The sequence below is a fragment of the Lolium perenne genome, chromosome 7 (genome assembly GCF_019359855.2).
Source record: "Lolium perenne isolate Kyuss_39 chromosome 7, Kyuss_2.0, whole genome shotgun sequence".
Taxonomy (NCBI): Eukaryota; Viridiplantae; Streptophyta; class Magnoliopsida; order Poales; family Poaceae; genus Lolium; species Lolium perenne.
This window is the reverse complement of record NC_067250.2, coordinates 192,045,671-192,070,244: the sequence shown is the minus strand read 5'-3', so window position 1 is coordinate 192,070,244 and position 24,574 is coordinate 192,045,671. Positions and strand designations below refer to the sequence as shown.

The window sequence follows — 24,574 nt, the reverse complement described above, 5'->3', positions numbered from 1 at the left end:
ATGCAAGTTGTGCCATATAAACTTTAACATGAGAGCGCTGCTCGATAGATAAGTATAACCTGTTAATTGTTCTCTGACCAAGAACGAAGTTTGCCATCACCAATTATGATTTCTTATGCACCTTTATTCGTGATTACCTTATACTTGTTTCAAGTTGAATTATATGAGGAAGTTGTTCACTAGAATGTCTTGTGTGAATAAATATGATGCTTCTTGTCCGTATTTTATTTATCGACTCTTCACTCCATAAACATGTGGTCCTGTTTACCGAGTTCAGTTTCGCTTAGGGACAAACGAAGTCTAGGAGTTGATACGTCCATTTTGCATCACTATTTTGTATCATAATTTGCTGTTATTCATTGATATATTTCATATTTAGAGGTGATACTTATGTTATTTCATCTATTTCGCATGTTTCATGATTATTGGAGGATCGCGCACCGGAGTCAGGATTCTGCTGGAAAAAGCGCCGTCAGAATGCAATATTTCGGAAGATCAACAATTGACGGAAATTATATGAAAAATCCTATTTTTCCAGAAGACGAAGGGAGCCGGAAGGGGGAGCCGAGGAGGGCCGCCATGGGCCCACCTCATAGGCCGGCGCGGGCCAAGGCCTGGCCGCGCCGCCATGTGAGGAGGGGGCCCACAGCCCCCTCTGGCCTCCTCTCCTTCGCGTACTTCTTCGTCCCGAAAACCTAAGCTCCAGAGGATAGTCGTGAAGAGTCACAGCCGCCTCTGCGGGGCGGAAAACACCAGAGAGAAAAGAGCTCTCCGGCAGGCTGAAATCTGCCGGGGAAATTCCCTCCCGGAGGGGGAAATCGACGCCATCGTCACCGTCATCGAGCTGGACATCATCTCCATCACCATCACCATCATCTCCATCATCACCACCGCCGTCTCCACCGCTGCACCTCGTCACCGCTGTAACAATTTGGGTTGGATCTTGATTGTTTGATAGGGGAAACTCTCCCGGTATTGATTTCTACTTGTTATTGATGCTATTGAGTGAAACCATTGAACCAAGGTTTATGTTCAGATTGTTATTCATCATCATATCACCTCTGATCATGTTCCATATGATGTCTCGTGAGTAGTTCATTTAGTTCTTGAGGACATGGGTGAAGTCTAAATGTTAGTAGTGAATTATGGTTGAGTAATATTCAATGTTATGATATTTAAGTTGTGGTGTTATTCTTCTAGTGGTGTCATGTGAACGTCGACTACATGATACTTCGCCTTTATGGGCCTAGGGGAATATATCTTGTACTCGTTTGCCAATTGCGGGGTTGCCGGAGTGACAGAAACCTAAACCCCCATTGGTATATCGATGCAGGAGGGATAGCAGGATCTCAGAGTTTAAGGCTGTGGTTAGATTTATCTTAATTACTTTCTTGTAGTTGCGGATGCTTGCAAGGGGTATAATCACAAGTATGTATTAGTCCTAGGAAGGGCGGTGCATTAGCATAGGTTCACCCACACAACACTTATCAAAACAATGAAGATTAATCAACTGTATGAAGTGAAAGCACTAGACTAAATTCCCGTGTGTCCTCAAGAACGTTTGGTCATTATAAGTAAACAAACCGGCTTGTCCTTTGTGCTAAAAAGGATTGGGCCACTCGCTGCAATTATTTCTCTCGAACTTTACTTACTCGTACTTTATTCAACTGCTACATCAAAAACCCCTGAATACTTGTCTGTGAGCATTTACAGTAAATCCTTCATCAAACTGCTTGTCAACACCTTCTGCTCCTCGTTGGGATCGACATTCTTACTTATCGAAAATACTATGATACACCCCCTATACTTGTGGGTCATCAACGGTAAATCAAGAATAGTTTCTCCATTTTATTGTTACTTTATTTGTAGTTGAATAGATGTTCATATGTTATGGCAAGGAATACCATATTATGATCTTTTATAAGATCAAGTAGTTGATCCTCGAGTAATGTGTTATTGGGTTAGTTTTAGTCCCATTTGATTTAACCCTTTAGATCAAATCATCAATACCCAAAACAAGTTTTAGCAAAGGTCACATTGAGGTTTATAGCGCTTGACTTGATGAGCTACTTCAATTCCATCAGGTCAAGTGAAACTTCAATTACCGTGATATGTTTTATTTGAAAGCGCGAAATTTTTCCGGATTTTCTATGCATGAATGCAATGCACACATCTGTTTCCTCTATTTCTGTAACCCCAAATCCTGAGATGTTACAATGCGACAAATTCAGTTGATCAGATTTAGAGCGAGCTTCCAGTAATTAGCAGAGATATGGGTTTAGTATTTCCTGTATTCTTTACTCACCCTTGTTTGTTGTTGGTTCTTATTTGGATTTCAGGTACTCGACGTAGGGACATGCATGGGAGGGAGTAGCTCACCATCACTTGGAAACACAAATAGACACAACATATTATAGACATTTTTGCTACATAATTCTCGGTTCATCATTAGTTCTTTTGTCATAGTACTTGGATTTAAAGCTTGCGAGGAGTTGTTTTTCATTATATGGATCACATTGATATCTACTTATGCTATCAGGATTGGATACACATTATTCTGTGCTTTGCATGTCATGGATGTTCTCTAAACAAAGGAGATGCTGCCGGATTTTAGAATGGTTGTTGTTTTCTTTAATAGTTAGTGAAGCGTGGTAGCACTGCCGGGTAGACAGAAACCTAGGGTGTTACACTCCATGTGATACATAAGTCGGTATCAGTGGCTAGCTAAGCTAACACAAGGGAGAGGTTCTATTTGAAAATTGCAACAGTAGAGTCCTCATGTGTTGTTGTAGAATCAATGAAAATATATTCATGCCATTTTTGTGTGAATCCTTATCTTGAAAACATAACCTTGGTAATTTGCGAAGCTAGATGGAACATATGTTGGTTCGAGGGAAACTTTGTATATGTATTTGGAACACTCGAACAAATAACTTATATTTTGTAATTCTCAATAAACATCGCATGGTTTGTCATCTTATTGTGATTTGTGGGGCTTTAATGGATGAAATTAAGCACAAATTATCACACGAAGTACTATCCCGAGCATAACTCACTGTAAATTCACATGTTATTTCCTTCCATTCCTTCACACAAACTCTCGTCCCTCTTTTTCGTTCAATTTTTCTTACTTGAATATCATTCTGCATTAGAGTTCCATGCTCATCTTTTGCCTACAATACAAGGAGGACATGCGATTTTTTGTGTCCTTAACACTTATGCCTCGTTGCTTGTGCGCAATACTATCCTACCAAGTAAGGTGGTTCAACAAATTTCATCCAGATTAGGCGCACCGGTATTCAGCTTAGGGTGGAAATAATTATTTTTGCGGCGGTTTTAGCAACCAACCATGTTTATCTTTGAACCCGTGGATAATAGGATAAGTTTTCGACATTGTGCATCATTAATATACGTTGAAATGGTAGTCGACACCTATGGACATATGTTGAAAAGTTAGGGTAAGGATCACCTAATGATTAATAGACGAGGCTACAAACTATCATGTTTTTCATGGTGCTTGTCCCCCATAGATGCAGCACATGTCAAGCATATAAAATAACCCACCAACGCATAGCAGAAGAGCTTACGATGGAAGATATCAACACTCTATCAACGAAGTCATGATGACACATGTACAAAGCATGTGTGCATCTACACGCATATGTTCCTTTGTACCATAACATCATGTTTTTCAATGCATATCACACACTTAACTCAACACGAGAAGGACGAAAACAACAACACACCTTTCAATGGAGAATCCAATCCGATCGTCATCTTTGACACCCGTTGAGATGAGGCTGTAATTGTTTGATATTGTGCATAAACGCAGCTACCCTATCACATTATCCTCAGTCCTCACGCACATGGCAACATATTATCGGCCCTGAAGAAACAACATGATCACAGTAGGAATCTCAAACTTGGGGCGCCATTCGTTCCTCGTTCCGTTTTGATCTGTACCGTCGGATCCCAATCGGACGGCCCCTGGTACCACCGGGATTGAATTCCGGCAGGTCGGGCGAAAGATCGGGAAAATCATCATCACGCGATCCTGCCCCGTTACAAAATCCCAAATCAACCCGAACCCGCTGGCCGCGCTCCGCTCCCGCATGCCTCGCCCTCGTCGCCACCATCCCAAACCCTAGCCCGCCGCGGCGCTCCCCCCTCCCCTCCCCCGAAACCCTAGATCCCCCCCGCCCCCATGGCCTCCGCCGCCGCCGCCGCCGCCGCGGCCCCCGTCTCGGGGCAGGTCGTGCAGCGGTTCCGCGCGCGGCTGCGGGAGGAGGCCGGGGAGGAGCCGGGGGCGGCCGCGGTCGTGGCCGTCTACGACGAGGTCCTCGCCGACCTCACCTTCAACTGCAAGCCCATCATCACCGAGCTCACCATCATCGCCGACCAGCACGCCGCGCGGGCCGCCAGGGGCATCGCCGCAGCCATCTGCGCCCGCATCTTCGAGGTGCTTGCTTGTTCTGCCCCCCCAAGGATTTTTCTGCGGGGGGGCGGTTACGTTGTAGTGTTTTCTCAGAGAATGGATTGGGCTAGGGTTTCGGCTACGTAGCTTGCTTGCTATGCTTGTCCGTCAGATAGTTCCTTGTGGGTTTGCATCATTGCCGCTAGGGTTTGGTGGAGTTGAGAATTTCAGTAGATTTAAATGTACACTGTCGGTATTGATGACGAATTGGTGCTCATGTGGTAGTTCACAATCTCGGAATTCCTGTTTCTATGAATGTAATTGCCTGAGTTCAGTAACCAGAGTGAGTGAGATTCAGGAATTTCCAAGCGAATGAATGCAACCCGAGCGTATACTACCGGCGTTTAGGAGGAGCTTGTGGTTTAATTTGCTCAGTTTACTTTTCATATTATCATTCTGATATTGGGTGAAAAACCCAAACATAAAAATAATATATATGGCTAAAACACACATTGTGCTTGTGCATATTTTGGCTAGGAATTGTCGATAGGCTGAAACTGAACTAAAATTGACACCGCAGAAGTTTGTTACGATGAATTGATGACAGACAGGTTCCTAGAATACTTTGTGTACGGGATTTTATTCTGTGAAAATACATGTCTTATTATTTCGTGAAATAGGTGCAGGCTCAAGTACAATGTTAGCAACAACTTTTTTATAATCTTTCTGAAGAAGACACACAGTAACAATATTAAATGGAACCAACTTGACAACTAACTAACCTAAAAGCAAAGATTCTGTTACATATTTCTACACCGAAAGTTCCTTTGCGTGACAGGAATCATTCTGCAATGCTTGCAGGTGCCTGCCGAACAGACATTGCCGGCTTTATATCTGCTAGATAGTATTGTGAAGAACATAGGACGAGAATACATAGCGCAGTTTTCCACTAGGTTGCACAAGGTGTTCTGCTATGCATACAGGAAAGTTCATCCTAATCAGCATGGTTCAATGCGGCACCTCTTTCGTACCTGGTCGCAAGTGTTCCCTTCTTCTGTCCTTCGAGGGATTGAGGATGAGCTTCAGTTTTCTCCTTCAGAGAATAAGCGTCCTGCCACAACGAATAATGCGCGACAGTCAGAGTCGCTATCTCCTAAGCCATCTCATGGCATCCATGTAAATCTCAAGTATCTCGAAGAACCGCACCAGTTCAAGCATGGCAGCAAGGTAAGAGTTTTTGGTATAGCAGTAGACAATAATCCGTCAATGCGGCCAGTTCAATAATAACCAATAGCTGCTTCATATTTTGGGTTTCAAGCATGTTCTTTTCTTGCTACTCCCTCTGTCCCTATTTAGGTGATGCACATGTTTTTCGAAATCTACGCCTGACCCTAAATTTAACCAACGAAAGATGGATTATGTCACAAAAGTTATATTATTGAGTTTGTATTCGAATGCTTTTCAATGGTATTGTACTAAAATTTTCAATGGTATAATATATGACATATATTATTGGTGAAAGTTTGGACATGAAAATGAGGGTACCATTTCCTATGGGACGGAGGAGGGAGTGTCCTGTATGGACTGCCAACCTATCACGCCTGCACTATTTAAAATCAAATTTGAAGTTGACGCCTTTTTTGTAAATCAGGTTGATCAACTAGCAACTCTAGGCAGGCAAATGATTGATGTGGAGGAGGATCATATTAATGGGTTAACATCAAATAACTTGCGGGGATTTCCTGCAGCTTCTTCAAAGCTCCAGGTATTTGGTATTCCATCTGCCCTCTTGCTCCTCTTGCCATTCTTTTACTCCGCCTCCTACTCTAATCTGGCTTTCAAACCTTCGAGTTCTTATTGATTCTGCTTGTGGGGTTCTCTCTATGTATGAACCAGATAAGTTGTACTCTTTGTTTTCTGGGCAGTTTAGTAGTGGTTCCATTCTCTCGCCAAAGCTAAATTGCACAAGTTTAATGATTGTTATTAGCAGTGTAATGCGTGTTGCAACTTGCAAATCAGACAGTTTTGCATTTTTTTTCACCTTTTCTTGGTAAGAAGCATACCAAGGCTTATACTGAATATCAGCACAAACGAGTTCTGGGCTTTGTCAACTTACAATATTTAGAAATTTGTTAGCGTAGCAGTGTAAACTGAGCCGTTGAGGACCCAGGCAAAGCATCATAAGCACCACTCATAGTCGCATTATCCTAAGTTCTAGAAAGACACAATGTTTTACTTTTCTATTACTACCAAAAGTATGTCAGTTGGTAAGAATAGTAGCGGGTGGTACATTAGCCCTCACATGCCCCAGTTCTACCTCCATTTATGATCTCAATTTGCATTAAAAAGGAGAAAAAAAGCCTCTTGACAAACATGTACCAGAACACAACTCATGATTTGGGTCGCAAAAAAATCAGTCGGGACTGTTGTGCTGCCAGTCATGGAGGAGCTTGGCTGAGAGCAATCGGGGCTCTGACGCTGGTGTAGCTGTTTTTCTATTCACTGCAACATACCGCCCGTCGACCAGTGGCTCAACAGTTGTTGCTTTGATTGTGTTCTCTTCACTGGTTGTGACAAAGAAAAGTTTTTCTTATTGATTTTCCTGTTCAAGTCCTCTGACAATCTTAGAGCTCCTATCTTCCTACCATTTCATGTTGCCAAGTTAATGATACAGTTCACTTTAAGTATTGCTTCAGTTTTTCTTCCAAGTGAAATCGTACCCATATATTTCAAAAGAAAATTACCCCTGACATGCTGCTACTTAGTTGTTTTACTTCCAATGCAGCATGTGATATCTACTTATCACACAAGTTTTACTGATAATCTGTTTTGGAATCATACGGACAGAAATCTACGATACTTTATGCTGATGATCCTGATCAACAAGAGACATTTCGGTCACGTACTGGAATGACAAGAAGAGACATGTCCAGATCACCACCTCGTGATGTCCTCCCTAGGAATGCATCCCCCATGAGACCACCAGAGAGGCTACCGCTGTCTCATTCTGTATTGGGACATGATCCCAGAAGATTGCCTGATCGAAATGGTTGGTTTGAACGACAATGGGCTTTTGAGGATGGCCCACAGCGGCCTTCGATGAGTATGCTTGATGAAGAGCATAGGAAACGAAGTGCAAGAGAACTTATTGATGCTTATGGAAATTCTCAAGCCAACGATACTGATGAAAGGCTTCCCAAGATGCAACGCCTAGAATCAAATGGCATGTCAGGCAGATCTAGTGCACAAAATTGGCTCACTTCAGAGGAAGAGGAGTATTCTTGGGAGGATATGAGTCCAACTTTGTCTATCCGAAACAGAAACGGCATGTCCTTACCTTCTTCTGAAACCTTGAGAGCTGGCTTTCCTGGGCCAAACTCTGGACAGATGGATTCTGATATTGGGATGCGCAGTTGGCAAGGCCAAGCTTCTCAGTCAGCAGCAGATCGGCCGGCATTAATTCTCGAAGATAGGATTCCTACTGCTGGTGTAAGCTTGTCTAATCTTTCTTTAATTATCAATGAATAGTTGGCATAACACTTCTCACACCTTTAAGCATGTCTTTCACTAATTGGTGAGCCTTTTCTGTTGATGTATCTCCTGCGTTCAGATAAAAGTGTTGTTAGTGTTATTTTCTTTACATAATCACAGTTATACAACTTTGTTCACCAATTAATCAGTGTGTTTGCAAATGTAATAATGAATTATACAGTTATGGTTTATGGAAGTATTCTTTGTGACTAAAATAGTCATATATTTGAGTCAGCTAATCTAAGGATAATGTTGGTGAATGTTATAATGATTTATCCAATGGCTCTCCATGGTGTCACTTTTTGATCGAAAAGGGTAGTTGTATTGTAATGCCTTTTATGTTTTCTTTCATGGTGGTTCTTCTCCTTTTGATGGGTTACATATTTGTCCAAAGATGTCACTTAGAAACTCTCTTGTTTCATTTCCTTTGGGTTTTGGAATTTTTGTGCTACTGAATTAGTTGCAGTAATATTCAGGAGTCCATATAGTATATACCATGTGTAGTACTTTCGGATGATACCAAAGTAGGCCTCAATAGTATACATAATTACTTCATTGTCATAATAATGTTCTAATGCAACTTTTTAACATTTTATCATTTACCATTTGAACTTATTACAACTGTTAATCTTGTATTGATATGGACCCACTTTATTTACTGTTGACCATGCCTTTTTGCAGCATGTTGACATGGCCACTAGGCGATATACAGGCAATTTTGGTCCCCGGAATGGAGCTATTTCAGAGTACCATAGTTCTGAGAATACCCTTGATACTGGGAGAATTCTTGCTATGCAAGCTCCACCTTGGCAACAAACAAATGGTCTGCCAGTGCGAGTACAAGCACCTCATCCTTCACTGAATAGGTTGCCACTGCCCACTGATGGTGAAATGCCTGTTAAGAGGTTGGCTGCTGGTGGTACATATGATGCTATGAATATAGACATAGAGAATCATAGGCCCCCACTTACTCCTGCTCCCATAGAATGGCCTCCTCTTCATCATAATCAGCCACCACCTGATACAAAGTACATTAGACATGCAACAGATAGTCTTGAAATTAGGCCATTTATTAGCCAAGGAGTCAATTCATCTGTATTTGTTCCACGGCGTCAGTATGATTCCTTAGATCGGAAAACTGTAAGTACCGTTAACTTAGCTCAACCACCATATCAGCACCCAGATTTGTTGACATCCAGACAACAAAATAAAGGCACAATTTTGGAAAATCAATCTCAGCCTCATCATACACAGCAGTTTCATCCTCATACCCAATCTCGCCCTCAGGAGGCATTTAGAGGCTTTGCATCCAGCATCCCTGTAGATCCAACCCGAAATCCATTCCAAGGACAAGGAGGTAGTGCAACAACGCCACCAGTCCCACCGCTACCAATGCCCAGTTTTGCTCTGCAACCAATGCATCGAGGTCTACCTCCTGCTTCACTGCAGATGGGTCCATCATCATCACAAGTTGGTGGCCCTACACCATATTTTTCTGGAATTTTAAGTAACCTTGTGCAACAGGGTGTAATTAAACTGGATCCTCCTAGTCAACCTCAGGTACTTCTAATGCATGTGTGCACCTTATTATGGCTATATCTAATATTACTCTTTATGCACCTAATTCTACATTTTTATTATACTAATAAACATGTTCCTTTAGGACGCTGTTGGAGTCAACTTCAATGTAGACCTCAAGGTACGGAACGAGTCTGTCATAAATGCTCTGTATCAGGATCTCCCCAGGCAATGCAAAACTTGTGGCCTTCGTTTCAAATGCCAAGAAGAGCACCGTGTTCATATGGATTGGCATGTTACGAAAAACAGAAATTCCAAAAATCGCAAGCAATCTTCACGTAAATATTTTGTCACTGTGAGGGAGTGGTTAAGAGCAGCAGAAACAGTAGGAACTGATGGTGTTCCTTCTTTTGAGCACATGGAACCAGTCCTTGACAGAAATGAAGAGAAAGAAATGGCTGTTCCTGCCGATGAGGACCAAACAACATGTGCTTTATGTCAAGAGACATTTGAGGAGTTCTACAGTGATGAAACTGAGGAGTGGATGTATAAAGGTGCAGTTTACATGAATGCGCCGGATGGTAATATTGTTGGTCTTGAAAGGTCGCATTTGGGGCCTATTGTCCATGCCAAATGTTGTTCTGGGCCCAGCGGTACTTCTTAGGCCTAGCTGGTGAGCATCTGTGCATTTAATTTTTCAACAAAAGATGCACAAAATTCAATTTAGAGAAAAATTCAGTAAGGACTCAACAAAAAAGATTCATATTTTGCTGTTTGACTCCAGTAACGACAATTACATACAAAACGATGAAAATGATTTTCTTTTGTAAAAGGGCTCTATAATGTATAGATGATTAATTATGGGCATTGGTTGCCACTTCAACCATAATTATGATTGTTGAAGCCATAATTTGGACAGATACCAGCAGAATGTGTAGTTGTCAACTTTTAATCACCTTACTTTTGTAACTAATCATATTAACATCATATGAAAAGTTCTGACCTTGAAAGAGCGACTGTGTTTTAATCTATGGATCTACTGTGTGTGCCGTTAAATATTTATTGTTGTGTTGCTTCCCATCAACTAACGCATAATAAGATTCCATAGAAGCGCATTGTTCAAAGAATAACTATGTTCATCTATTGGTTGCAGGAATTCTCAGACTCATTTGTTTCAGTTTCTTTGGTTGCGGCTAGACAAGACATGTAAAACTAATGGAGAAATCAGATTTTGATATGCTTAGTTCCCCCATCCTGACGGCAACAGTTTGCATAGAAGTTAATGTGACAATAGTGTAAAAATGTAACATACTTTCCGTATTTTAGTGATGGAGCATGAGTTAATTTGCTCAGCAGTCGCTTGTGGTGTCTGCCCTGTTATCTGTTTACCGTTTCACAGTTGCCGTGAGCTGTGTTTATATTATTTTGATTTGCATGGAATCATCGAGTCTAGGGCGGCATGCAACACTTTTTAAGATGGAGTAATATGTAGTATTGTTTCACTGAACATGCAAAACATATTTCTACCTTTTCTTTGTATTTGTCCTCTGTTCAGTCTCTTATGCAGGACAAACTCAGCCCATTAGTTTGCTGGTAACTTGCAAGTAAACAAGGGGAATCATGCAAGAAGACCAAGAACCAAGGCGTCCATCTACATCATTCCTGATCTAGATGCTGCAGTCTTTATTTTCTTTAGCTCTTCTTTCGTCTTTGTATGGCACTGTATTGTAACAGTATTCTGACAATAAATTCTTAGTCAGTTGTATAATTCCACATTCCTTGATATAATTCTGCATTTGTTTCTGCCGGATAATGCTTTTGGAAAGTCATCTGTGGAACTCAAAGTATTATTTTATGCTACAAAGTATGTTGCCACATTTGTTGAACTGAAATGTTTGTGCAGTAACCATTCTTTAGCTGTTTCCTTTTTGATGGTTCTTTTTTTTTCTTTTTTGAGGGAAGGCCATACGACGAGCTTTATTGATATGTAAATAAAGGACGAGGCTTGCTTGCGCCCCGTTTATGCGACCATCTGTGCGCCCGTTCCGTTAAATCACCATCGCACGGTCCAGGCAAATTTCCTCTCCTTGTTGTTCTTTTTCTTAAAGAAACAAATTGGAAATACGACTCGTACGAGCGGCGCCCGTCCCCGTTTATCTTCTCCTCTACGAACTAGGGCAGAACCATCATCGGGCTCGAACGAGACAGGCCTCGCGTCCTACCGCACCACCACCGTCTTGGCCCCGTTTCCGACGAACGCCACCCTGCTGTTTGAGTGAAAGAGTTGTGAAACTCCAAAACTCTGGGCTCGCACTTCCTCGCCCGACCAGATGGATGACGGCGGCGGCAATGGCGACCGGGTGAACGTGGTGGGGCAAGTGGAGGGTGTTGTTGACATTACGCGAGCTCGCCAATCGCATCATGAAGCCTAACATCCGTGTTGTCCTCAGGGGCCTCACCTGATCCTAGCGATTCTGTGACGATTGGACGGCTCGCCGGCCCCCATGACCATCGCCGGCCCAACCTCGATTTCTTCGTGCAAAACTATTTCTCACCTCCTGCTCGCGTTCCAACTACTCACATGTTCTTTTAGAGGATTCGTTTCACTAGATAGATGGATCATTCTGGAGTTGGCAGCAAGGGAGTTCACGGACCGGAAGCGGCAAGAGATGTATGTGTAGGAATTCATGAACTGGTTCGATTGATTTCTTTTGCCTGCAATCGATCTTCAGCGATGCTGCAGAGGCTAAGTGTTGCAGTTTTGGTGTACTGCGAGTATTGAGGAGAAGGAAATACAGAGTTAGTTAGTGTTTTATTTAACCAGAGAAAAGAGACGTGGGGAGGAAAATTGCCCGAACCGTGCGATGATTATTTAACGGAACGGGCGCACAGATGGTCGCATAAGCGGGGCGCAGGCAAGCCTGGTCCGTAAATAAACTTGCGTTGTTTATGAGTTTTGGAAATAAAAATGTGGGGGATCATCGTCCCAAAACCTGATGATAGAATACGACAATCATAAAAAATTGCCGCGGATGACATTGTATCAATGACATGCAAGTTGTCTGATTGTATGATGAACTTGTCACAACCTAGATGTGCTAAGCAGAGTCCTTCCCTTAGTGCATAAGCCTGGCATCATGGCATCAGTGACAAAATGTAGCAATGAAGTCTGGTTGATTGTGATTTGGTAGAGGAATTTGAAGAATCCCTTCTGCATCTGATGGCCAGATGGCCAGAAAATGCTCTTCACCAGCTCCTCGTCCCATCCTCATGAATAGTGTCAGTTGACAAGGTTGATGAGTATCCAGTCATTACTTCTTCGGAGAAGGCTTCTTTCTTCCCTGCTTATCCCGCCAAGTGGTTTTACCTGAACCGGGTTCTAATTCAAATTACCTGTTCATTCTGAAAGTGGTCAAGCTTTCATGAGATCAATTCCGAGTGTCATGTACCTTGAGATGTCTGAGTCTGATAGGGAACGAGAGTATTGAGAAGATTCAAGTCGCCCGGGAAGCTAGGAGTGTAAGGGACCTCATAGAGGAGATGTTCATGTGTGGACGGTTTGTATGCCGGAGGCGTGAAGAAACCTATATGGACCCCCCTTTGGATTACCGTTCTCCCCAGTGTAGCTCTTTGCAGTTAGTAGCAACAAACTTTCCAGAAGCATCTCTCACAACAGCTCCCATGCCTCCCCTGGCCGGGCGGGTGCGGGCGTCGTAGAGAAGAAGAGAAGGAAAAGGAAAAGGAAAAGGAAAAGGAAAGGTTTTTTAAGGAATATGCTGTTATGCGGGTCGTGTTTGGCGTATCTAGGCTGCGCGGCCTTTTTCAGCCCGCAAAATGCGTTTGGGGTGGCTTGGATACGTCTATTTGGGGTTTGCGGTTTGGGGGGGGGGGGCTGCTAGAGATTCTCTAAAGGGTGGCCGTGATCCTGTGCGCGTCCTCGCCGTTCGAGCCGGGACTTAGTCCCAGTTTGTAATGCGGCCCGGATTGTTGCTCCTAGGGCCTCCGAACGGAAGCCCTATTTTTTACTAGTGACACCAGAATAGATGGTTCTGCGGTGAGAGCTTCACCGTGATAAGGTGCTCAAAATTGACAGAACCTGACGAGGTGACACCGACGGAAGACGACGGCATTGAGGAGAGGACGAGGATGGTGAGCGTCGAGGACCATGCAGTGGAAGACATTGCTCCAGATCGGACATGTGATACCATGTAATACAATTGAGTATATTGGTTTGAACGACAAAAACGCACACAACCAAAGGCCTGGCGTTAGTTGTATATATATGGAATATAATCACATCGATTCACGATCGGTTACAATTGGTATGACATATATATAGTTAGAGTCCATCTATTTCTAAACACTAGGAGTTACCTAATTCAACACATATACATATTCTATCAGAGATAATTGAGGTAGACCGGGACGGAGGCAGTCTGAGAGGTTGAGGAAGGGAGCTGCTTCGGTAACGTAATATATATGATTAGGGTGGGGGTGGCCGGTAACAGCCGAGACTAGCGGGGGTATTTGTTTACGAGGTATCTGATAACAGACTAAAAACGCCGAACCAAACACGTCCTAGGATTTCTTCCTCCCTTTGCTTTGCTTCTCCACAAGAGAAAAAAGCAGACCGGCGGTGGGGGCTTGGCGGAGGGGAGGACCCCCTTGCCTCGTCGACTCATTCTCTCTTGCTACTCCACCCACAGGGTAAAGCCAAACCTAATCGACGCGGAGGCCGGAGGGTGCCCTAACTGCTGTCGAGTCTTTGATGGACAGGGGCAAATCAGCCATAGAGGAGGAACACGTGCCTAGCGACTGGATGAATCCCAATGATAGAGTTGAAATATCTGTGAAGGTGGGAAGCAGCAAATCGGTCATGGACCAAGAGGTGATCAGTCCGGAGACGGAAAAATCTGTGATAGAAGTTGAAGAAGCTGTGAAGGAAGCTGAGGAGGGTGCCATACTGGTGGGGATGGATTCAATTGGTGGCGAGTCTTTGACCCGGACGCAAGCCAAGGAGGTGGCGAGAAAGAGACCAGATAAAGTGGAGGAGATATGGCAGATGGAGTGGCTTGTGGAGGAGATATTGCAGGTCGAGCGGCACATAGCTTTGCTCGGAATCAAAGAGAAGCTTGCAAAGAAGGAGGCTGCCCTACTGGCAGGGATTTATTCAACAGATGGAGAGTCTTTGATGTTGAAGCGAGCCGAGGAGGAGTCGGGAAATAAATGTGAGATGGAGCGGCAGGCAGAGAAGGATATGATGAATTACTTCTCATGTTTGCCAACGGAACGTGGGGCCAGAGCAATAGAGCAGTACTATGGGATGAAATATGAAGCGGCGGAGTGGAAAGCTTTCGTCGCCAAAGCGGAGAAACGGAAAGCTTTGCTTGCCAGCCAAGAGAAGTCGGCAAGGAGGGAGAAGGCCAAGGCCAAGGCCAAGGCCAAGGCCAAGGCCAACAGAGCCAGGATAGCTGAAGCTTCTGTGACAGAAGCTAGGAGGCCTGAACAATTTGTGACAGAAGCCACAACTGAGGCTAAGAATTTTGATTTATACCGTCGGTGCTGGGAATCTACATGGAGCGAAACCCGCGGTTCCTTCGAACACATGAGTGAGTAAACATCCTGCTCCGTGCTTATGGCACTCTTTTTTTCGTACCTAGGTAGTATATATACTTCCTTCTTTCTGTAAGTCTAGAAGGAAATCAGGGATTTATTTTTCCTGCTTAGCTTGTGGTAATTCATGTCAGATTTCTAACACACTCTCCTTACCTTAATGGGGTTGCTGGATGCAGCGGCATTGAGCTCCATGCAATTTACATACTACACACCTGGATGCCGCCGACGCAACCCTGCAGCGTCCACTCCTGCCACCTTGCAGATATTCTCCGTCAAGCTCGCGGAAATAGCTGGTGGCCTCGGATGGCCCTTGTCCGTGTATGGTGTGGTTGCTGTCCGAGACGTCGTGGATCACAACCGCAACTTTCTCTTCTCCTGTGATAGGGACAATTCTCAAGAACTAACACAAAATGTATGTATTTATCTTTTTTTTCTTCTTATTTCTTGTGGATTGCATGTTGATTAAATGGGGTTTTCTTGTACATTAATGCTTGCAGGATCCTTTTCTGCGCTTGATTGGCCCGTCTCGTGCTGTTGTGTATACAGACATGGTCCACTTTGAAATCCAATTAAAAGTAAAAGGTACAACCAAGTCTCAAGATGTGGCATTGATCACTGAAGGGTGCGATTACCACGAACCATTTGGTGATGGTCCATCTACGTTTTGCTTCAAGAATTGTTTCTGCACTATGGAGTTATGCATGCAGGTTGTTAGAATTACGACCCAGGCCACTATCTTGGGTGTCCAGGTTGTCGGAGGTGGGCAATGGCCTTTTGAATATGGTGCCCGAGTTACTTGCTCTGCACTACCTGGGAAATGGGTGGTCACTGATAATCGACTCACTTGTGTTACTTATCCCGCATCTGGGGAAATTGTGATGGTTGATTCAAAAGATGGAGCAATGCTGGGAGGTTCTGATGGTTACCTACATCTTCCAAGAAATGTTATTTCTGTAGAAACCCAAGGAAGGTTGGATGTGAAGATACAAGCCTACTCCAAATCTGGTGAAATTGCTGCACACGAGAATATCAGGTTCCAGCCCAAGTTAAGCAAGATAAGCCTGGGAAAATGTTTCATTCGTGGCATTGCGGTGGTGATTACCGTTGCATGGTCCCGTGTTGCTATGGACAAACGTAGACTTATGGCTCTAGGGAGATTGGCTTGCGACTGCTGATATCCCAAGATGCCACCTTCTCTCCCTTGCTGGTGGCTTGATTAACTCAAGTATAAAATTGAAATTAATTATGGGATGGTTAAATTCAATTTGAGTTTGCTAATACTAGTATCTCTATATCAGTTAGCTATGTAATAATTTGGCCAACTGTTGTGTACTGACTACAACTTCCAGCTATTTATTTATCTACTTCCTCCGTTCATAAATACATGTCCGAGGTTTGTCTAAATCCTGATATATCTAGAGACTAAATAGCGTCTAGATACATTCAGATTTAGACAAATCTTCTATTTATGGATAGAGGTGGTACTGTAACTTGTGCCATCCAGCTATTTATTTTCATCAATTGTTGCCTGAAGTGCTTCTGGGTTGGTTAATAACTGTTATTGCTACCTGATGTGTTGCACATATGTTCCCTTTTTTTTAATCCTTGTGTGGTTTCTTGGATGATCAACATTCATTTGTCTTTTACAAATAAAAAAGAACAGGCCTGCTCGGAATGCGTGGTGATTCTTGCAGATTGTATAGCCTGGACTATCAAACGTAATGGAAGCGTTACCCTAAACCAGGGTCGCTAGGTGTGTATATATATGCATTGGACGTACAGGGATTCCACCTCTACATGAGAGGATACAAATACAACACGGTATATACAGGAGACCTCTACAAATACTACAGCTAGTTATACAGGATATTTAACACTCTCTCTCAATCATAACTTATCTAAGTTAAGATTGCGTCTAAACACTACTAGTTGTCTATGACAGTGACTTTGTAAAACCATCAACCACTTGGTCTCCTGAAGGTATAAACCGTATGTCCAACAATTTCTGAGCTACTCTTTCTCGAACAAAATGATAGTCAATCTCTATATGCTTTGTTCTGGCATGGAACACAGGATTAGAAGAAAGATACATAGCTCCAATATTATCACACCATAAAGACGCAGTCATCTCCTGCGACACTCCCAACTCAGTGAGTAAACTCTACACCCAAATAACTTCAGCTGTGGCATTTGCTAAGGTTTTATACTCAACCTCTGTGCTTGACCTAGAAACAGTAGCCTGCTTCCTAGCACTCCATGAGATCAAGTTTGACCCCAAGAACACTCAAATCCTCCAGTAGACCTCCTATCATCTGGAAAACCTGCCCAGTCAGCATCAGAGAATGCACTAACTGCAGTGGACTTAGACTTGCTCAACCGCAGTCCAAGTGATATAGTACCATGTAGATATCTCAAGATCCGTTTTAGCTGCCCAGTGAACAGTAGTGGGTGCATGAAGAAACTCACACCTTATTTACAGAGAATGCAATATCAGGTCGTGTCATAGTAATATACTGCAAGGCTTCAACAATACTCCTGTAACGAGTGGAATCATCTCTACTCAACAACTCACCATCATTCATTGATAATTTATCTGACACAGACAATGGAGTATCGACAGACTTGCAGATGCTCATATTTACTTGGCTCAACAACTCATTAACATACTTTTTCTGAGAGAGAATAATACCATCATGAACCTTATTCACTTCTATCCCAAGGAAATAGTGCAATGCTCCCAAATCCTTCAAGGCAAAATCCATACCAAGATCATGAAGAAGACTAGCCACAGCCTTCTCTGATGAACTAGCAACAATAATATCATCAACATAAATGAGCATGAATATAGACACTCCCCCTTTGTTGTTGAAAAACAAAGAAGTATCAGCATTGGAAGCAGAAAACCCAATAGAAGATAGCTTAGAGCTGAGTCGAGAGTACCAAGCGCGAGGTGCTTGCTTGAGCCCATAGAGAGCTTTATCCAATCGGCAAATATAGCCCACACGTTCCTCATAACCAGGTGGTTGTCTCATGTAGACTTCTTCTTCCAGAATACCATGCAAAAATGCATTCTTCACATCAAGTTGACGAAGATGCCACCCTCGAGAAACAACCAAAGAAAGAACCAGTCGAATGGTCGCCACTTTGACTACAGGACTGAACGTATCCTCATAGTCGATGCCATAGCGCAGTTTGAACCCCTTTGCAACGAGACGAGCCTTGTAACGATCAATAGATCCATCAGCCCGACATTTGACCTTATAAACCCACTTACAGTCAATCACATTTCTTCCATTACTAGCAGTGACCAAATGCCAGGTCTGATTTTTCTTCAGGGCCATGTACTCTTCATCCATTGCAGACTTCCACTTAGGATCAACAAAGGCTTCATCAAGAGTTGTGGGTTCACCAGAGCTGCAATAATTAGCAAACCGTACCCTGTCATAACGAACACGCCCATCTGCAATGATCTTAGGCTGAGATATGCCACTTTGGCCGCGTGTACGCGGACGATCAGAAGCAGGCACAGACTGCACACGAGAGGCCACAACATTGATGGGCGCATAATCTGGCGAAGGATCAGAAGGTGCAGAGGAATGATTGCCTTCCGGAGCAGAGGATCCTATAGATTGTGGTGTGCCAACAGAAACAACCGCAGAAGATCCTCCGTCGGCCGCTAACACGCGGGTGCCCGCAGATTCGCGGGACCAAGCCGGAGACAGGACAGGCGAACCGGAGCGCGCCACGCCAGGGGAGGCAGCACCAGGCGCTGTGGACGATCCCGAGGCTGATCGCGACACGGATCCCGGAGGCGATGCTGTCGGACTTTGAGCGGGTGAATCTTCTCCGGTTTCTGTGCCATAGCCAGAAAAATCATCAGAATAGCCCCCCGGTCCAGAATTTTCAGCAGATTCCTGCAGAGATGACTCAACAACAACATGGTCAGCAGGAATAGCATCATTGTATATCTGTAATTCATGCCCCTCATGATCATGCAGATGAATAGGTTGTAGTGCAGATGGAAGCAAAAGGATACCGGCCTTTAGTTGTGCACCAGCATTAGCATGGAGTGAAGCAAACGGAAAAACTGTCTCATCAAAGACAATGTCACGCGAGATATACACACGTCCAGTGGAAATGTCTAGGCATTTGTAACCCTTGTGCAAAGCACTATACCCAAGGAATGCGCATTGCTTAGAGCGAAATTCTAGCTTACGCTTATCGTATGGACGGAGATTCGGCCAACATGCGCATCTTTGGATGTGCAAAAAAGAATAGTCACCTTTGTCACCATGGAGACGCTCAAGATGTGTTTGTGATTCCATAACTTTACTAGGAAGCCGATTAATGAGATAAACGGCTGTAAGAAATGCCTCATCCCAGAACTTTAGTGGCATGGATGCATAGGCAAGAAGTGATAATCCAACCTCAACAATATGCCTATGCTTGCGCTCAGCTAGACCATTCTGCTGATGTGCATGAGGACAAGAGACAAGTTGAGATACACCTACTTTCTGAAAGAAAGAGTTAAGTTTGTGGTACTCTCCTCCCCAGTCAGTCTGCATGGCAACAATTTTCCTATCAAACTGTCGCTCAACAAGATGCTGAAAATCATGGAATTTCTAAAACACATCAGATTTCTTTTTCAAGAGGTAGATCCAAGTGAACTTGCTATAATCATCAATAAAACTAACATAGTATTTATATCTTCCAACTGAGGCTGGAGCAGGACCCCAAACATCAGAAAACACAAGTTCAAGAGGAAAAGTGGACACACTAGATGACTTTGGATAGGATAGTTGATGGCTCTTGGCCTTTTGACAAGCATCACAAACAGACTCTTTATTTGACTCACTAAACTGAATATTATTGTCTCTAAGAACTTGATGAACTATGACCGAAGATGGATGACCTAGACGCCTATGCCATAGCGAAGATGAAGACTTGACGACACCATGAGCTTGCCGACCAAGAGGTGACGAAGATGATGCCTTGGGAAAAGGGTAGAGACCGTCCACACATCTACCTTGAAGAAGTATTTCCCTCGTGTCCTGATCCTTGACAAGAAAGAATTAGGCCAATATTCAACAAAGGCATGGTTATCTTTGGTTAGGCGGCTGGTAGATAAGAGACTGTTAGAAGCTTTTGGAACATGCAATATATTTTTGAGATGCAAATCATGGGAAGGGGTATGAAAAACAGAATGACCAACATGATGTATATCCATACCTGTACCACTAGCCGTGTGAATCTGCTCATTCCCATTATAGCGATCACGGACATGCAACTTCTCCAGTTCACTGGTAACATGATCAGTTGCTCCAACGTCGCTATACCCATTTGTGTCTACCCCATAAGATCCAGAACTAGAACCACCACCGGATCCATAGGCAGCACCGACAGATCTCTCAGGGCCTCGATAACCCTTTTTGAACCTTTTCCAACAGTTGAGAGCAGTGTGGCCCTCCTTGCCGCAGACTTGGCAGGTTTCATTGCCGCGACCACCATAGCCGTGACCACCACATGGGTTATGCCCGCAACCATTGCCACGACCACCGCCGTATCCACCACCGTATCCATCACGGTTGTTACGCTGTTCATAGCCACGATCATAATCTAACCGCTGATCACGGTATTGATACTGTTGATCATGATACTGCCCGTACTGTCCACACCCACGGCCTCGACCGGCACGAGTCACCGCATTGACAGATGCTCCATCACCAGTCATTCTCGCCACCAAACGAGACTCATATGTCATGAACTCTGAGTACACATCGCTGAGAGAAACGTTTTTGTTCGCCTTGAGCAATGCGTTGATGGCTGCAACAAATCCATCATACTCCTCATCGAGCCCTACAAGGATGTATGAGATCACATCCGTCGTGTCCATGGGCTTACCAGCAACTGCCATCTCATCAGCTAAGCCCTTGATCTCGTCCAGGTAGACTTGGCCCAACTTCTCCTCCTTCTGACACTGATTTAGCTTTGTGCGAAGGTGGATGATTCGGGATTGCGACTGTGCAGCAAACATCTCCACAACAGCCCTCCACAGTTCAGCGGAGGTGGGGAGACCCACCATCTGGGTGAGCACCTCCCGGGCCATGTTCCTCACAAGGAACCCTAGGACGATCTGATCCTGTGCAACCCAGTGGACATACTCGGGGTTGGGAATCTTCACCGCAACCCCATCTTTATCCTTGGTCGCCAGCTCCTTCACAGGTTTCGGGATCGATCCATCAAGGTAGCTAAAAAGTTGTGCCCCTCGAATCTCCGGGAGAACCTGAGTTTGCCAAAGGAGGAAGTTGTCTCGGTTGAGTTTCTCCGAGAGCGTGATGTTCAGCGTCGCAACGCTCGTCGACGAGGAAGATCCGAACGACATCGGAGAGGCGGCGGCGGCGGCTGGAACCTAGGTGTGTTTGGGACCGATATGCTCTGATACCATGTCAAACGTAATGGAAGCGTTACCCTAAACAGGGTCGCTAGGTGTGTATATATATGCATTGGACGTCCACCAATACTACAACAGGTTCGTGGTCCGACTTTCAGGGAGGAGGCCGCCTAGATCAGGATCATATGCCGCATCGACATTGATATTAAGGAAACCATCAGGTGGGCAGCTCCAGGAATCGATCTTCTTCTGTACTGTTTTATCTTTGGCTCTCCAATAATTTGTCCATGGTTCTTATCGTTCATCCTTAATGCAACATAAAACATGCACGAACTGTCCTTCAGCCTGGTCCTGACAAAGTGAGGGCATGTATGCAGACTTAGAGCCATCTCTAGCAGATACCGCATCCAGGGTAAAACTAAATAATAATAACCGCTAGTATTAGTGTTTACGATCCCATTAAAGTCGTGGTTATCTGATGGCAAGACTCACCCCGTGAGGAACTCCCCTCGCTCCCGTGCGGCAGCGCCCGCGCCACACCGGGGCGTCCGTCTCCTCTCTCCTCGAGCCCTCCCACACCTCCCCCTCCCCCTGCCGGCGCCGGGAACGTCGCTGGGCAAAGCTCGGGCGGCGCGGCGGCGGCGGATCTTCACGGACGTCGATTAGGGATGCGGCGGCGGCGCCCACCACGGCGGTTCCAGCGACGGTGCTGCTGGCGGCGGCGACTAGGGTGTCGTGACACGCTCATGGGCATAGGCATGGCAGACGTCATGTGGCAGCGGCGTGCTGACGGGTCCGATCTGGGCTCATATGGGCTGGGCGGGGCGTGTCGGCACAACTTCTCCCGTTGTTCGGCTGGCTCGACGGTGGCATTCTGCAACGATCTTGGTCATGCGGCTTAGCCCGCAGCACGTGGACACCGGGGCAGCGGCCTCGGGCATGGAGGTGGAGGTCTCCTCGCCGGAGGAGGTTGGCCAGTTGTCGACTAGCTATGGCGGATCTCGGGATTCCACACTAGTCTTCTAGCTGAGTTGGGAGACGTGGTTGCTGGTGAAAACCGAGCTCCATCTCCGGGCACGGCGGACGGATGGTGGCGTGGGGGCCTGGCGAGACGCGAAGCTTTGCCTTCTTGTCGACCTGAATAAAGGCGGCGGTCCTAGGGTCTCTCTTGGCCGAAGATGAATACCTATTGAAGGCCTGCACTTCATGATCTGGCCGAAGTATTGAGTTTCGGAAGGCGCCGCCAGCGAATGTAACAGTGCCTCTATTGCCTGGAGTTTGCTGGATCGGTGGTATTCGGTCGTGTGCGCCCATGCTTTTATTCCGACCGTTTGGTCTTGAAGGGTGCTGCGCGAAGCTCTTTTCTGTGTTGACACCAAGTGACAGTTGATCCATGGTGAAGTCAGAAGAAGAGAATATCATGAAGGCCGGATTTGGAGGACTATCTAATGGAGGTTGAAGTCTTTCAGCTCTTGAGTGGCTTGCTTGGTGTTCCGGACTTCGCAACAGTGGTATGAAAGTGGGGGCAGCAACACATGTGAAGTTTGGAGTCTTACCTTTCAGGGTGAAAATCCAAGGTCTGGCCTTAACTGGTTGTACCTGGCAATGTCCTTGTTGAAGGCATTGTTTTGAGAGTGGGGACTATCTTCGGGGTGAAAACCTAAGATCTTTGATCGGGCGACAACGGCGCTGGTGCACTGTTCCCTTCTTGGAGGCGTTGCTTTTGAAGAGTCTGAATTTCAGGTGTTGTCTTGGTGGAGGACATATTACTGTTGCTAGGGCTAGGATACTGTAGCGGGGCTTTTATTTCTTAGTTTTCTTTTTCTCTTTTTTGGCTGTGTGTATCCGTAATGTTATTAGGACATTGCGTTGTTGCAGAGGATGGATGTAATTGGTATCTTCTGATATTAATATATTCCCTTTATCGGAAAAAGTATCAGTGGCAGACCTTGACCATAATTGTAGGAGGGGCAAAAAGACATTCGATGAAAGCTAAGGGGGCCAAATTGAAATCTTTTCTTTTTTATATGGTAAAAAATGGCAAGTACTAAGTAGTATTGTGCAATTTTTCATTGAGTTGGGGGGGGGGGGCTGACCCCTTTGGGCCTCCACTAAGATCCGCCAGTGGCTAGTATGCCCGGCAAAAAAAAACGTCCCGACCAAATACCGTAAATTTATGAGATCATCAATTTCGGATGTACCAATACCCCTTCCCGATCCCAAATGCTCCATGTACCCGGATTTAGGACAAACATTTGCAGCACTACCCCATTGGGAAAACGATTGGCGGGAGGGAATGTTAATTTAGTTCGACACTCCCGTCTTCACCGCAGCTGTCACCGCTGGAGAACGATTCCAGCGAGCCGGCGGCTAGCGGCGCGAGGTCGGGCCAAGGGCAGGCGTGGGTGGAGCGAGGTTGGGGTAGGGGCGAGCACGGGCAGAGCCGCCGACGGGCGGTGCGGCGGTTGGCGGCTGATACGCCTCCAACGTATCTATAATTTCTGATGTTCCATGCTAGTTTTATGACAATACCTACATGTTTTGCTCACACTTTATAATGATTTTATGCATTTTCCGGAACTAATCTATTAACAAGATGCCGAAGTGCCAGTTCCTGTTTTCTGCTGTTTTTAGTTCCAGAAAGGCTGTTCGGGCAATATTCTCGGAATTCGACGAAACAAAAGCCAAACATCTTATTTCACCGAGACGGACCAGAACACCGAAGGGGACCTGGAGAGGAGGCCCAGGGCCCCCACACCATAAGGCGGCGCGGGTGGCCCCCTGGCCGCGCCAGCCTATGGGGTGGGCCCCCCAGGCACCCCCTTGCGCCGCCTCTTCGCCTATAAAGTCCCTCGCGACCTAAAAACCCGAGACCAATTGAAGAAACTCCAGAAAGACTCCAGGGGCGCCGCCGCCATCGCGAAACTCCGTTTCGGGGGACAGAATCTCTGTTCCGGCACGCCGCCGGGACGGGGAAGTGCCCCCGGAAGCCTTCTCCATCGACGCCACCGCCTCCATCATGCTCCATGAGTAGTTTCCCCATAGACTACGGGTTCTAGCTGTAGCTAGTTGGTACTCTCTCTCCCATGTACTTCAATACAATG

General features: G+C 45.1%; 3 protein-coding genes across 3 annotated transcripts; 2 read left to right on the top strand and 1 right to left on the bottom strand.

Moving 5' to 3' along the window:
* The first annotated feature begins 4,100 nt into the window (after nt 1–4,100).
* LOC127314672 (polyadenylation and cleavage factor homolog 4) lies at nt 4,101–11,327 on the top strand. Its single transcript, XM_051345180.2, has 7 exons — nt 4,101–4,459; nt 5,276–5,641; nt 6,066–6,179; nt 7,262–7,903; nt 8,627–9,505; nt 9,609–10,136; nt 10,617–11,327. Exons 1-6 carry the CDS (start codon nt 4,205–4,207, stop codon nt 10,125–10,127), a joined length of 2,775 nt encoding a protein of 924 aa, XP_051201140.1. The 5' UTR covers nt 4,101–4,204; the 3' UTR covers nt 10,128–10,136; nt 10,617–11,327.
* A 3,350-nt stretch (nt 11,328–14,677) lies between these two features.
* LOC127314673 (uncharacterized) lies at nt 14,678–16,430 on the top strand. Its single transcript, XM_051345181.2, has 3 exons — nt 14,678–15,072; nt 15,256–15,491; nt 15,577–16,430. Exons 1-3 carry the CDS (start codon nt 14,697–14,699, stop codon nt 16,252–16,254), a joined length of 1,290 nt encoding a protein of 429 aa, XP_051201141.2. The 5' UTR covers nt 14,678–14,696; the 3' UTR covers nt 16,255–16,430.
* Nucleotides 16,431–17,325: 895 nt separating this feature from the next.
* On the bottom strand, nt 17,326–21,461 carry LOC139833799 (uncharacterized). Its single transcript, XM_071824146.1, has 4 exons — nt 20,309–21,461; nt 17,769–19,166; nt 17,548–17,672; nt 17,326–17,400 (listed from the first exon to the last, which is right to left on the bottom strand). The coding sequence occupies exons 1-4, from the start codon at nt 21,459–21,461 to the stop codon at nt 17,326–17,328; spliced, it is 2,751 nt and encodes a 916-aa protein (XP_071680247.1).
* Between the last annotated feature and the right edge of the window lie 3,113 nt (nt 21,462–24,574).